Raw genomic sequence first — 15,583 nt, forward strand, 5'->3', positions numbered from 1 at the left:
AAAAAAAAAAAAAAAAAGAAAGAAAAAAAGAAATTGTGTGACCTTGGGCAAATCATTTAACTTCTCCACACCTCAGGTTTTTCTTCTGTGAAAATAAATAGGTATGTATGTGTGTGAGGTGTGGAGATTTTAGTGGATTAGATGTTCTTTAAGGTTCCTTGTAATCTTATAGAGCTTCCATTTCTGAATGTTCCCAACTGGAACAATTGAGGAAATGAATTATTATACAGAAGGTGCAAAAGCATCCCAAGCATGGAAGAAAATATAACTGTAGGCTAACCTTTCTTCTAAATATCACATCTCCTTCCACTCAAGAAAAGACAGTAAGATAAATAAAATGAGAACAGTGTATCTTTATTTTAGAAAAGGGGTGCATCTGTTCTGAATTCTTAAAAATGGAAAATTTCGGACTGAGAAGGGGGAAAAAAACAAGTACTGAAAAATGATCATCTCTAACCAGCTGAGAAGGCCAGGCAGCAGATGTCTGCCATCACTAATGGGAAGTGTGGAACATGATAGCTTGAGAAAGATTGGTAGTAAATGAACATACCAAATGAATGTGACTGTGTTCTATGGCTTCATTTTCTGATCTGAGTGTGAAGGAGTTGTACAATTAGCATTGAATGGCACATGCAAATATAAGGAAATATTTTTTTCCAGAGACCAATTTAAATATCTAAGAGCAATTAAATATGCATAATTCTGCAGGTCCCAACTCTGCTCCTGATGATCAGCTGCTTAGTTGAACATGGAAACATGAGTTTAGAAAATAAACAGGGAAAGATTTTTATGGTCATCATTTCCTTCTGATAAATTTTATGCTGATCATTATTTTATGAGCTCCTGGCATTTTTTCAGTCTAGGGGACAATGTAAATATAAAATTTAGAATTATCTTTCATTGTTCACATTTCATTGCAGGGCTCCATCTGTAATCTGTGACGGTAAAGCAGAGAAAGGCAGAAATAACCTCCAAATTGTCATGAATATGCCCTTGTCCAGCTACTGGTGCTCATTTGGGTTTTGCAGGCAGTTTCCACAGGCAATGTAGTTTTGCCATCTGTAGCATCAGTTAATTATCAGAAAGAATTCCTGTTTAGATAGTGTTAACTCCTATCACCTTTCCCCACTGAATCCTGCCTTTCAGTAATCCAGAATACTCATGCTTATAGCTTCACATTTTAATTATGTTTAAAGACTACATAAACAACCAAAATACCAATGCTTCTAACTCCTTTCCCTTTTTTCCAGAGTGTGATTCTTATGTATTTTATGAGAAATATATTTCCCTAGCATAAGGAAATGGTATCTCATCTAAGGCCTTTAGTCTGTGATCTCTTCTGGGGTGAAATAACTTCTCTCTAATGTGTTTCTTGCTACCATTGGCTGATGGCTCCTACACCCTCCTAGTGATCTGAGAAAGATGAAGAAAAAGTATTACCACTAGTAATAGTTATATAGTCTTTTAATATTTTAAAATATTATTTCATTTAACTCACAACAACTCTATGATGTGAGTAAAATAGTTATTAACCCCATTTTATACATGAAAAAAAGGGGTAGCTAGGTTGTGCAGTGGATAAAACACGGAGCCTGGGGTTAGAAAACTATGTGAATTTTTGTGAATTCAATCTTTGTGAATTCAAATCCAGTGTCAGACATGTACTAGCTGTGTGACCCTGGGCAGGTCACTTAGCTCTGTTTAAAAAACAAACAAACAAACAAACAAAAAAAACCCCACAAAACAACTGAGGTTCAGAAGTGTTCAGTGATTTGTCCATAGTCTCACAGAGTATCAAAGGTGGCATACATAGAATATTAGTTACCATTCCTACATCTTAAGGGCAAATCCTGACAGTATATCTTTAAGTTCTAGTCCATACCCTTTAGCTAAATTCCTTGTATTTAACTATTTATATAGATTTATATTTAACTATTTACACAGATTTATATTTAACTATTTATATAGATTTGTCAACCTTATATTTATACATACATTAAAATGTAAGCTCTTTGAAGGCAACTATTTTTGTCTTCCTTTATAATCCCAGTGCTTAGTATCATTCCTGGAACACTGTAAATCCATAGATGTTTGCTGATTGATTGATTATCTTTCCAGAGGCAATTTAACTTCTTTAAACCCCCTGAAAGGAGTAAAGCTGAAGCTCTATAGACTCCTCAAGGAATGAATTTTTATTAATAATTTTGTTTTTTTCATATAGTTGATTTCTTACTTATGTGAACATAAGTACTTTTTCTTATTTTAAATATTTTGGACAGAAATTTCTGTGATCTTTACTCTTCATGCATTATCCTGACGCTTTGAAGAGGTTAGTTCATACATAGTTTAACTTTTCTTTGATGTTACTAGAGTATCATTTGCACATCATTTGCTACAATGTGCAGACTCACTTGTGTCTGAATTAAATAGTCCCAGACTCCTGCCTTTTGAGCTCCTGAACGTAATTTTTTGCCTTTTATCCTTTTTTTTTCCAGGCTATTAAGTAACAGCTCCCAATGCTCTCACCCTACCTGCCTGTCATAACCTCCTTTCCCAATTTGAATTTGCTGCTCCTTGCTTTCTCTGGTTTTGAAAGTCACATACACAAGGTGATGAGTACTATATGTAAAGGAAGAATAAATAGGTTCTGAGTCAAGATCTAAAGAGCTTTCTGAACTTTTGTGTATATACTTGTTTACATCTATTTTGGTTATTCTGATGTCTTTTTTGCTTGCTTTCTGGTTTTCAGAAGTGGTTGGCACAGTTAAGGTTGCCAAATAGAAAGTTCTGGAGGGGGTAATATGGTACTACATATTGATATCATAATGAGTAGAACAACAAAAATATGGTACAGAAGGAAAAGTGCTAAATTTGTAGTCAACAAACCTTAATTATAACCCTACTTCTGTCACTTACTACCTATATAACCTTGGGAAAACTGTTTAATATCTATGGGCCTCAATTTCCTCATCTATAAAATAAAGTGGTTGTATTGATATGTTCTAATGTTCCCATCAAGTTCTAACCCTATGATTCCATCAATTACTGTTCATATTTATTTATCTCTTTAAAGTCTATGACAGGTTGCGAGGCTTAATCAGGTCAACAAGCATTTGTTAAGCTCCTACTGTATACCAGGTGCTGTGCTGAGTGCTGGTGATACAAAGAAAAGAGGTAATAACTATAATTGTTGTACAGCATCATAATAATAACCCAGTCCGCATTATTGAAGAACTCACTGTATAACGGGGGAGACAACATATAAATAGCTATCAACAATCATTATATATGCATATATTTACACACATATAAATGTATATACATCTACATATATGCATGTATATGCACATGTATGTGTGTGCATGTATATTCAGACCTATAATTAGAGATAATCTTGGAGAAAAGGCACCATAATTAAGGGAAATCAGGAAAGGCTCCTTGCAGAAAGTGAACTCAACAAAGTTAAATAACCTGACACATGACAAATATTTTTTCATTTCAAGATTTTCTTTGCACTACTCCAAGCTGCTTTTTTAACAGTATAAGAATAATTCTCAAATTTATACTCTGGGAAATGGTAATAAACTTTTTTTTTTCCCTCGGGGTCACCAACTCATAGTAAAATCAGTGGTCTACATAGAATTTTTAAAGAGCAATTTAATTTTATACTTTAAAGTTTTATTTTAATCTTATGATAACTATATAAAATGCTAAATTCAATTATATATAAATATATTCTTGTAATTCAATAAATATTTTGAAATAAATTTTAATTACATTTTGTGCTCAACTAAGAAGGCATGGATAGAGAAGGAAATTGGAATCAGAGAAAGAGGAAAAAAGAGAGGGAGAAAAAGACAGAGAAGAAAAACTGAAATGGAGAGAAAAGGAGAAAGAGTGGAGGAAAATTGTCATAGAGAAGGTAGGAATCCTATTAGCAGATATAAAAGAAGAAAGTAAAAAAAGAAAAGAAGGAAGGAAGAAAGGAAGGATGGAAGGAAGAAAGAAAAAGGAGAGGGAGGGAGGAAGGAAGGAAGAAAGACGAGAAAGATATTGAGAGAGTAAAAGACATGAAACTGTGTAGGAGGTGAAAAAGGTGAGGTGGAGAGAGAGATGGGTTTAGTAGATTCTAAAGTATGTTGGGTAAATTGTTCTAGTCACACTTTGCTAGTCACCTGTGCACAGGGTTTCAGAGTAGTGTGACCTTTTATCACTGTCTTTTTTGGAATGCTGATTAGCTGATTAAGAGCTTGAAAAGTGATCTTTGCCTTTACCTCTTCAAAGTTCCATTCTGATCAATACAGACATATCTTCCAACAGGAAGGTAATTATTTCTGAGCTCCAGTGACATTGCTCAGAATTGGCTATATTACATATAGCCAAAGATCAAATACAGATGAGCATGGGATCCCCATTACAACTCTACAGCTTTGCAATAGCTTTGTGACTTTGACCAAGGCACAACCTCTCTATGACTCAGTTTCCTTATCTATAAAATAGGGATATTAATATTTTACCTACCACACAGTTTTGTTGACAGAACATTGCTTTGTAAAAGTTAAGGAATTTTATAAGTGAAATATTGAGATTATCATTATCCCTTGAAGTGTCTGATTTATGTAGATAGAATAAATAGAGTACTATTCAGAATTGGTCCTGATAAATGATTATTAACAGAAGAAATTCATATGGAAACATTGGAGCTAATTATGACTTGTGTAGATTCTGAATGTCATAATTTGATGTAGGTTTGCATTTTATATTTTAATACTTTTCTACTTTATCAATTCATATTGAAATCCTGGAATTACTGAAGGCTTTGTGATTTCAAGCACAATTCTAATGAATATCCCAAACAATAAACCAGAGTTTCATCTTCTATTACCTTTGGGAAGCATGTGACCACTTGTGTAATCTAAGACCCTTAATTCTGTATACAACTAATTGGATATTATTTGCTATTAACCTTAGTTTTATGGAAAAGTTAGTAATTATTCTGGATATAATCTTGAACAGGCACCTTAATTACAGTAATAGAAGCAATAAACTACAAGTTACTTGTCTCCATTTTTAAGAGCAGAACTAAACTATTGTCACTAATGTGACATCCTTTGCTGGAGATAAGATACAGAAAATATCCTGATTGCTGTTACTGCTTTCTTAGACCAGCAGTCACATGTACCATTTTTTTTTCAGGACTTTTCCTGGATAGCTCCCCAATGATTGCTAAGAGCAGTAGAAAAAGGTTTACTTCTACAGCTGGTGGATTTCTTGGTCTTCGATTTCAATTCACACGGTTCTCATCAAACCCAAATTCTACCATTTTTGGGGGCCAAGAAGTAACATTCTAAATCAAGTTTCCCCTTCTAGTTAATTATAACTCTGGCATGTAGTTTGTTCTGTCTTCTCCCCCTATTCCCTCCTTTTTCCTTTCCTCTTCTGTATCTCCAAACCTCTCTCTCCCCTGCTTCAGTCTCATTTAGTGAGGACAACTAAATCTTTCTTGAAAACACATTGGTTTTTGTAGCAATCTATGTGGTGTAGCTTTCCTTTCAACAGTAAAAAAAAGGGGCTCTCAATCCAGGGACTTGAAATATGAACATAAACACTAATCAATTTTTGCAATGGTGGAGGGGCTGTTGTGAAATATGAGTCGTATATTTCCACAGAAAGGCAGTATAACGCAGTGTATAAAAAGGTGGTCTGAGAGTCAAAAACCCTGTCTTCAAGCCTTGCCTCTGACACTTACTGGTAGTGTGATCCTGGACAAGTCACCTAAACTCTAGGTACCCTACTCTGTCCACAGGCTCCTCCAAGGCTACAGAAAAGTTCCTGACTTCCTTTGATAAGTAAAGTTCCTCCCATGGTGTTTCCTATGAGGATAAAATCAGACAAAACGTTTCCCAGTATGTTTAAAGTTAATAATTACTAGTACTTTCTTTTTGACCTATCTTCCCCCCTCCACCCAGGAAGTAACAAGTGCCAAGATTATCCATTATACCTATCAGAAATGGAATTCCAAGTTCTATAGCTTGGAATGTCATTGATTGAAATAGCAACACATAGATGGATAGGTACATAAAGAACTCTATTCAGCATCTTCTACTATGCAGCTCCTGCCTACCCTTTATATGCTCATTGGATCAGATTCCTCCAGCACGTGCCACAGGCTTTTAGAAAAGGGCTGGCAACCAACTCTTAGTAAACCTTTACTTCTAAAGTCCCTTGGCTTTAGTCTCTGCTGACTTTCAGGGTTGGTTGGTCACCGAGGCTTCAAGGAGTTCATTTACAGCACAACTAAAAGGAGCTGATGATTTTGAGGAATGTGTACTCGCCAGAAGGAACAGCTCGCGAGACAGACTGAGCAGCTTGCAAAAGTCTGGTGGTCACTAGCGCCTGTGGGATTTCTACTGTCAGAAAGCTAGTGATAGGGAGTCTTCCCCTCTCTCGCCTTTTCTCCTCCAATTCAATCCCCAGAAGGGTCTGGAATCCTCTGGCTTTGAAACAGGCTATCCAGCTATATAAATATCCATGGTTTCTTCTACAGATTCTCCTAAACTCCTTTCTCTTTACTAGGAAAGACATAGAAGCTTCCATAGACACAGCCTCTAAGGCAAGATCTGAATTTGACTTAGAGCAGAAAAGAGCTTAATTGAGGGAGAAGGCGCGCACCCTGGCCCCAGAGAATGGACTCTGCTGTATGTCTCTATTGTTCCCTCCTTCACTGTCCCAGCCAATTCTTTAATTTCGTTCTTTCGCCCCACTGGGGAGACTTTGGAGAGAGGAAGAACATTTCACGCCTTTCCCATCTCGCCCAACCAGTGCTTCCTTCCGCTGCCCAGAAAGAAGGTTTTGGAATGCATAATTCCCACCTGAGGTCAGGGCTCTCAACAGTGCGCCACCCTCCCTTGACTGGGTCACCTCTTCCGAAATGATTGACACCAGGGCGACCTGTGATCTGAGGAGGAGGGCATCTGTTATGGGGTTTATTGCCCAGTGGTCAAACATGGGCGGGATTTAGTCAGATCATTAAAGCGGAGTTCGGCTAGCCCTCCTCCTTTACCTGCTTGTCTCTGCTAATTTCACTCTCCCTCCCCTCTTGGACGCACTTGTTGAGCTCGGGGCTCACTGGCTCCCTGCAAACTTTAGGGAAGGAAATAACCAAACGAGATGGGTGTGATAGTAATTGAAGGGCAGCTAGTCTGCGGATGTATAGGCAAACTGGATATCTAATGAAAGTAAATGCAGCTGGGCAAAAATGTATATAAAGGATGGCATATGTTAGATTTATAAAATAAAGATGGTAGGCTTAAATACATATATCTGTATCAAGAGAAATTTATAAGATAAATATAGAGGCTATGGATACACACTTATGGTATATTTATATTTTGTACTTTTTAAATATTAAAATTTTTAAAGTATAGAACTAATGTGTGGGATTAATTAAATGGGACTCTCCAGTGAATTATGGGAAAATCTAATGTGTTACCTGTGTGTGTCTGTGAGAGAGAAAGAGAGAGAGAGAGAGAGAGGGGGGGGGGCGTTAAGAATCTTTCAGCGTATCAAAAGCAGTCCATAAGAGGAGGACTGAGCCAATTGTCCAGATTATATACAGCCTTCCATTGCTTTCTGGATAGGGTGGCACAAATAGATGTCACCCAAGACACTTTCGGCATAGATAAAACTTGTGCTTTTTCTCGTCTTTCTCCTCGACAGAACAAAACAATGGAAGCTGGACCCAGACAACACCTCATCACCTAGGAATTGATGACCCCTCCTCTTAGGTGCCCCCTCGATCTTTAGGAGGGCTGACTCCGCAGAGGTTCACAACCCCCAAAGGAGTCCAAGACTAATCAAGGAATAGCCACCACGTCTGGGATTCCCAACAAATTTTGTCCCTTCAGAATTTTGCCAACAGTTGAGCAAAGCTGCAGTTGTTTATGAAGAGCTGATTTACTTCTGATTTTGCCCCTGAACGAGTAGAAACTGACCAAACAAGGCACGCAGTAAGTACCGGCAAACTGCTAAGTGAGAGACTGGGCGGTGGGGGTGAGTAAGGAGAAGGGTGTTGTTTCAAAGTGAGTAGAGGGAGTGGTGATCTCCTGAGTCCATTCCTAACACCTTTTTATCCGCCTTCTATAAATATATAGATAGCCTTGACCTGACCTCCAAATGATATAAGCAGCCAGTCCTTTCATTAGGTGGTAGTTTAACGTCTTTATTCTAAGCCAGTGTTCTTGATAAGAAGATCTTAAGTTTTTAAGTCTAATTATACTTCTACCAAGTCCTTCTCCCCCACCTCTCCACCTTCACTGCAGCCTAAGTACTTAATACATGCTTTTTGATGAGGTGGATGAAGATAATGAAGACGAAGAAGCTGCGACTCAACCTATGCTTATTCCTGCAAATTGATTCACTGTTACGTATCCTTTATCTTAACTCTAGGCTCCGTTAGAAAGTATGCGTATAGTCTCTGTGTATTGTTTTAAAATATCCTGAAAGGAACGCTGAGGAAACTTGATAAAGACGGGTTCATTTTAATTACAGGAATGATTGACCTTGTTCAATAAAGACTGATTTTGCTTTATTGTTGAACGGGGCTGTGCAAGAATGAACTGTGCACGTTATTATGCAAGATTCAGTTGGGGGGGGGGAATCTTTATTGAACAAGCAGTTGTGCATAGCTTAATCATTTCCTCACACCCAATTAAATATATTGATTTAATTAGGAAATTTCATATATTGAATTTAATCCTCTGGTCCATCCCTCCCTACTCTCTCCCCAGTTTCCTCTTCGCTATTCCTATTTCCACCGTTTGCTTCCCATCTAGGGTGGGGCTGCAGGGTTGGGTGATACCCCGCAGCTTGGGGTGGGCTAGACATTTGGTCCTACAGGGTTTTCGGGGTACTTAGGCACAGTCTGCAGGGAGCATCTAGGGAGAGGGGAGTAAAGCTGGAGCGCTTTATTCGAGCTGTGTGGAGCCATAGGTGTGGAGGGCGTGAGTCTAAAAGAGACTAGAAAATATTAAGGGGAGTGGGAAGGGGGGGCCTGCACTAAAACCAGGAATGCTGCGGTTGCGTCCTGGGTTAGGATATAGGCTTTAGGTGAAAGTGGGTGGGGAATGCTTTTTGTTCGGCATTAGGACCCTGCGGGAGCCTCCTGGGGAGACAAGAGAGCGAGGGAGATCTGGAAAATGGGAGGGCGCTGGGGGCGGGGACCCTGAGTCCGCACTCCAGCGGGCGGCGGCAGCAGGAGTTGCCAGGCTAGGGCTTGGGCAGGCTAGCGCAGGACTCTATATAAGGAGGGCGGACAGCGCTGCTGTTCACATACTACACTCTATCTGTCTTCACTTGCTCCTGCAGGCACCTGCACCAGCACAAAGCACACGAACACCGCAGCCCCAGGTCTCCCTGACCCGGTGAGAGGACTGGTGGGATGGCACGGAACAGTGCCCGCAGGGCGGAGTCAACCGCGGAGCCAGAGCCTGGGGCCCTGCCCCGGCCCCCTTCACCTTCCACCAGCTGCAGTTTTTTTGCGGGGCAAGTGGCTCCTGTCGCGGGTGCGTGAAGAGAAATCGACAAGGGAGTGGAGAGGTACTGGGGCAAGGCTGGGAGAAGCAACTCAGGCAACCTCCCTCTTGGACATACCCCCACCCAGATCCAAAGGCAGCAGTGCCCTCGCCTCGGGGCTTCTCCTCTCGGATTTCTGGAGCTTGCACTGGAGACTGAGGACAGACGGGACGGGCTGGAGGATGCTGTGTGACTTGAAACTCTAGTGATCAGAGTGGGGAGTGCTTTGGAGCGTTTGGGTTAAGAAACACTTCTGGGGTGGGGGAGATCGGGGGTCGGAGGGGGGAGAGGAAAAGGAAGAAAAGAAACCAAGCAGACTAACCAAAAACCGCACCTGAGCGCACGCTCGGAGGCTTCGGGTAGCGAAGTAGAAGTACGCCTTCTCCTAGGATCACTAAGACTGGGGGCTCCTAGACTGCCTGCTAGAAGAGCTGAGGGCTGGAGACTTTATTGACTGTACCTAGGGTTGAACGCAAGGTGCATTCAAGATCGAAAGGTACTCAACTGCTTCTCAAGGGTTGGGTAAGAAGTCAGCGATCGAGGGTATGGGGACAGTGTATATGGGGACGCGCCCTACTTGGCTGGTCTTCCTGCCGCACCCGTGACCTCCTTCAGACTCCCGCAGCAGCTGGGCGTCTGGGCTGTCCCAGTGCCAGAGGAATTCCTGGATACATTTGGCTGTCGGAGAGAGTTCATTTATCCCTCCCCACGAAAAGATATCCCACGGACCCAACCTCCCTACTTCAGTCTCCACCCTCCTGGCTAGCCTGCTGTATAAGTCAGTCCATGATCAGAAGCCGTGTGCCACCTGCTCTGGAAGCAGAGCGAGGGGCGCAATGGAACAGCCTACCAGTCAGTGCTCCCCTCCTGCCTCCGGCTCCCTGACCTCCCCGCAGACTAATCATTCTACCTTCCCGAATCCCAACTGTAGCTCTCCGGATCTGGAGCCATACCAGGACTCGATTGCACTCCCTTGGAAGGTGGTCCTGGCCACATTCCTTGCACTCATCACCTTGGCCACCACGCTCTCCAATGCTTTTGTGATCGCCACCGTTTCTCGGACTAGGAAGCTGCACACTCCTGCCAACTATCTGATCGCCTCCCTGGCAGTGACTGACTTGCTTGTGTCTATCCTAGTGATGCCCATCAGCACCATGTACACGGTCACCGGTAGGTGGACGCTGGGCCAGGTTGTCTGCGATTTCTGGCTGTCCTCGGACATTACCTGTTGCACAGCTTCCATCCTGCATCTCTGTGCCATCGCTCTGGACCGCTACTGGGCCATTACAGACGCGGTGGAGTATTCAGCTAAAAGGACTCCCAAGCGAGCAGCAGGCATGATTGCCATGGTATGGGTCTTCTCCGTGTCAATCTCCATGCCCCCACTCTTCTGGCGCCAGGCCAAGGCTGAGGAGGCAGCAGACTGCTTGGTGAACACAGATCATATCCTCTACACCGTCTACTCCACTGTAGGCGCCTTCTACTTCCCCACCCTGCTGCTTATTGCCCTCTATGGCCGCATCTACGTGGAAGCTCGTTCTCGGATTTTGAAACAGACGCCCAACAGGACCGGCAAACGTCTGACCCGGGCCCAACTGATCACCGACTCCCCAGGGTCCTCTTCCTCTGCCACCTCCACTAACTCTCGAGCCCCCGAGGGATCCAGTGAATCAGGGTCCCCAGTGCACGTGAACCAAGTAAAGGTGAAAGTCTCTGATGCTCTTCTGGAAAAGAAGAAGCTCATGGCCGCTAGGGAGCGAAAAGCCACCAAAACGCTTGGGATAATTTTAGGAGCCTTCATCGTCTGTTGGCTGCCTTTCTTTATCATCTCCCTGGCATTGCCTATCTGCGATGACGCCTGCTGGTTCCACCTGGCCATCTTTGACTTCTTTACTTGGCTGGGATATCTCAACTCCCTCATCAACCCCATCATCTATACCATGTCCAATGAAGACTTCAAACAAGCTTTTCATAAACTGTTACGGTTCAGGCGCACGAGCTGAATCTTGAAGTGGCAGAGCGTTCACCAAGGCACCTCTGGGGAACGTGCTTGTCTTGTGTCTGATTCCACAGGTAAGGTGGACTCTTCTTATGCTGGTGCTGTCTCAGAGAGAGGCTCTCCAGGGCCAGAGAAAGCGGTGCTGAGAAACCAGTAGAGTCCAGAGGGGGCTCTGGAAGGAGAACCGTGCATAGAAAGGGTAGAGCAAGAAGAATCTATCTGCTCCCCACACTCCCAGCTCCCCACACTTCCTGCCTTGCTATTGACACTGCTGCTTTCCAGCGCCTATGGGGCTGTAACTTTTTTTTTTTTTTTAATAAGCATTTAAATGGGAGATACCCGTTAAAGACCATTGTGTGGAGTCACTGTCAGTCTATAGTCTTGGGTACCTGGAAACCTGCCGAGCTCCTATCTCCTACCTGCAGGCAGTGCTTATAATAGAAGTTTATCCTCCTGTGCTAGTGGGGGGAAAAGCTTGATATCACTCCTGTCTCCTACTCCAGTACAATGAAACTGGCAAGCTGTTACTTCTCTCAACTCCCTCTCTTTTAAGTATTTAAACACAGTCAGAGGAGCGTATGGATTTTAGTTTCCTGGACTTTAACTTTGTCTCTGATGGAGAAGAAAGCCTGAAGAGTTAACTTCGTTGCGGAATTCTGCTGTGAACAATCCCTTTGTTTTCCTTATACTTGAAACTAGTTGGGGGATGGGCAGACTTGACCCAGAGGACAGAACTCCTTGGGTGTTTGTTTCTGCAGATGTGTAATTTTACGTTCCTGTTTAGCAATTGTTAAGCCACATCTAACAAAGCAAACTAAGTATTATGTGTGCTCGTGCCAAAGTCTGAAAACTGCTTTAGTTTTATTCTTATTCTTGTATCTGTCACTTTACATATTTAAATCCTGGGTAAATGGAGAGTATGATGGGTGACTCAGCCCAAACTGCTGCTATCTTACTTATGAATGCAATCCTTTAGTGTTAGATAAATCCCTCCTTCACCTTGTTTAACTAGACAGCTGTCTTTGTCTTTACTCTGTTGTCAAATTCAGTGAAATTGACTTGCAGAAGAGAGATGAAATAGCAACAACTCCTATTGGTTAAGGAGTGGGGGGAGGGGTCAGGGGAGGGGAAATGTATAACCTTGACTTGTACAAAATTCTTAAAATGCATGAGATAGTTATTTGCACATTCTTTTCACCTGAAGTTCCTTTGTGAACAAGCCTATGAAGTCACTAAGGGAACTAGCCCCCTAGGTATAGAAACATGACGTGGAATAAGAGCCCTAACATCAGTGTTACTACTGAATATTTGCTTCCTCATCTTTTATATTTTGAATGCTGTAAAAACAAAGATTATTAGAAAAAGACACCTGAGGCCACTGGGGATAGCAAAAGAAAAAAAAAAAAAAGCAAAGATAGAAATACTTTCTGTTTTCATTAGGGACCATCCTAGAGAGAGCCCTTCATGTAACTCTTGGAGGGTGAAAAGATGTCACTCCACAAAGTCATTGCTGGGTATAGTAAATTATATTGAGAAGTGGTTTAAACTAATATTCCAAAATTCTGGTCCTGGCTATGATACTCAGCTGTAACAATTTGAATATTCTAAAGTTATAAATCTTTATAAATTTTGTTAATAGTTTGGTCATGAGGTCTCAACTGAGCTCTGAAGATCCATTTTTTTTTCTAGACATGGCAAATTGAAGGATGGAATATCCATAATCTCAGTAAATTAAAAAAAAAACCCTACAAGAGAATCCATCTTTATGGACAAACAAAAACCCTATCCCACCCATCACTTAATATGTTAGGTAAGATCTATATTCTTTTGAGCTACTTTCTGCAAGTCTCCTCATTTAAGGTCTCCCTTACTGCTTGAAACTCAGGCAAAGGAGATTTTTGAATTGAATTATCAAAATACACTTCCTACCTTCCTATTTTGCATTCTTTCACTGAGATAATAGCTCTTACTATAACAATACTCAGAATGTCGTATTTATTCTCAATACAAAGGGAAACTACCTGGTGTTGCTGACACCTTGTCTTGCTTGGGGCTGTATTATAAACTTCAGGGCATTATAAAAACCCATCAGTCTTAGGAGGTTTCTCAAGTACATTACTCTGGGATTTCTCCCATGGAGAAATCAAACTTGAGATGTTCATAGGCCTCAACCACTTGTGTTGATGTTATTAATCTATTTGTATTTGTATATGCCGTTGTAAATGCTGTTGTGCTTCTCTTGGGCATAAATGACAATTAAGTCAAATTCTAGCAGCCACAGAGAAGCTATATATTGAACATATGTTGATGACTCCCACACAGGGAATGACCTTGGTTTTATCTAAGTACTGTCAGAACATATGGTCAGTTTAGTCAGAGTTGGTTACTTACCACCATGTAGAGCTGATTATTTGTCTGAATTGACTGGGCATTTAATTATTGTGGGATAAGTGAGTGTATGCCAAAATTGTAGTAATAAGAATTCTCACTTCATCAATCCACATTGCACTTGATTATGCAAAGTGTATTGCCATGTAATCAGAGGGGTATACACCCCTTTTCAGTTATTACTTCCTGTAGGACAGTCATGTGCTTGTATGATAGTTTAGGCCATAAACTAGTCACTTTAAAAAACATAAAAGGGGAGAGAAACATGAAAACTTTGTGACCTTTCAGCCAAAGTAGAATGAACATATTCATTGGATGTTGTAAGAAATACTGTCCACATTTGTATTGAATTGCACACCCATCTATATGACTATATTTATATGTAAGCATCCAAAATACCTATACTGTCTTGTGTTTTCAGAGATTTTAAAATTTGCTTTTTCCCCCAAAACAGCCACAATGACTCAAAAAGAATGGCTGTTGACTTGGACAGACTTTATAATGAAATAATAATCTCTGACTTTGCTATATTTCATCGTGGTTGTCTTTAAACAAAGTACAGTTAAGAGATCTCTAACTCATTTCAGCAGCAGCAACCCAGAACATATGCATTTGATGGAGTTGCTGTGATTGCATTGCCTGTGGCATCCCTCCTTTCAACAAATGTGTAATTGGAAATGGAATTTAGAAAAAAATTAAATAAAAGTTTACTGTGTTCTAAGGATGTATTTCGTAATGGCTATTATTAACTGTAAGACTAGTTCACTTGATTTTTCCAGTGTTATGCTTTGGAGTTTATTGAGACACCAGAAAAGGAGATTTAATAGCTGTTGATACTTGTAACCACAGTCATCAGGAAGATACTTAGCATAAATATTCAATTTTCTTCTGGCACTCCAGAAGAATATGGTATTTTTGTGAATATTTTCTTGATTAATCCAGTTAAACTGTACCGTGGATTCTCAATAAAAGGATGTGCTATGGTTGCAAAACTATGTGCATATCTATTTAATAAATCTATCCAGGTAAATTCATTTAATGAAACCAGAGGAAAGGTATGTGGTACTGGCATTGGTATAGGTAAGAATAAACACAGGGACAATATAATTAATTCCACTGATGAATTTTTGGAGAATTTATCAACTTTGAGAGTCTACTATGACTCAGCTACCATAAGTTAACACTATTTAAAATAAGATGATGCTGTATATGAAGGCTTGTCTAATATAACCTTCTCCAGGATTAAAGGTAGGAATCTCTAGTGTAGAGAGGAAAATCCACAAGAATAATGTGTCTGTAATACAGAGGATGAGAGTGAGGATGTGGGAGGAGCCAAGCAGAAGGGTCACAAGGAAGTAGTAGTCTGACCTGCTTTAGTATAGGAGTTAGGTATATCATTTCTATTTCGTTTTGTCTCTTCTATGTCTCAGCTCTAGAAAAGCAGAGGGAATTGGTCATGGATCCATTGAACTGGAGAATGAAACTGGAGGCTGGATAAGATGGGAAGAGAAGGTCTGGGCTAAACTGGGTATAGTGATATTTTGAGACTTCTTAATTAGTCATGAGATTTTTTTGCCCTGAAAAGCATCTTGAACATAATTTTCAGTAACGTACCAATTTTAA

The 15,583-nt window shown here is 40.8% G+C and overlaps 1 protein-coding gene across 1 annotated transcript; it reads left to right on the top strand.

The window, feature by feature from the left end:
- Nucleotides 1–9,231: 9,231 nt before the first annotated feature.
- Nucleotides 9,232–14,684, top strand: HTR1B (5-hydroxytryptamine receptor 1B). The gene has a single exon (XM_069066986.1). It carries the CDS (start codon nt 10,410–10,412, stop codon nt 11,574–11,576), a length of 1,167 nt encoding a protein of 388 aa, XP_068923087.1. The 5' UTR covers nt 9,232–10,409; the 3' UTR covers nt 11,577–14,684.
- Nucleotides 14,685–15,583: the final 899 nt, after the last annotated feature.

The sequence above is a fragment of the Petaurus breviceps genome, unplaced genomic scaffold (assembly GCF_028583685.1).
Source record: "Petaurus breviceps papuanus isolate PSGF00001 unplaced genomic scaffold, PetGlider_PUasm1.0 90734, whole genome shotgun sequence".
NCBI classification, from domain to species: domain Eukaryota; kingdom Metazoa; phylum Chordata; class Mammalia; order Diprotodontia; family Petauridae; genus Petaurus; species Petaurus breviceps.

Coding starts and splice junctions, on each gene's coding strand:
- HTR1B (XM_069066986.1), top strand. CDS start 10,410: ATGGAACAGCCTACCAGTCAGTGCTCCCCTCCTGCCTCCGGCTCCCTG.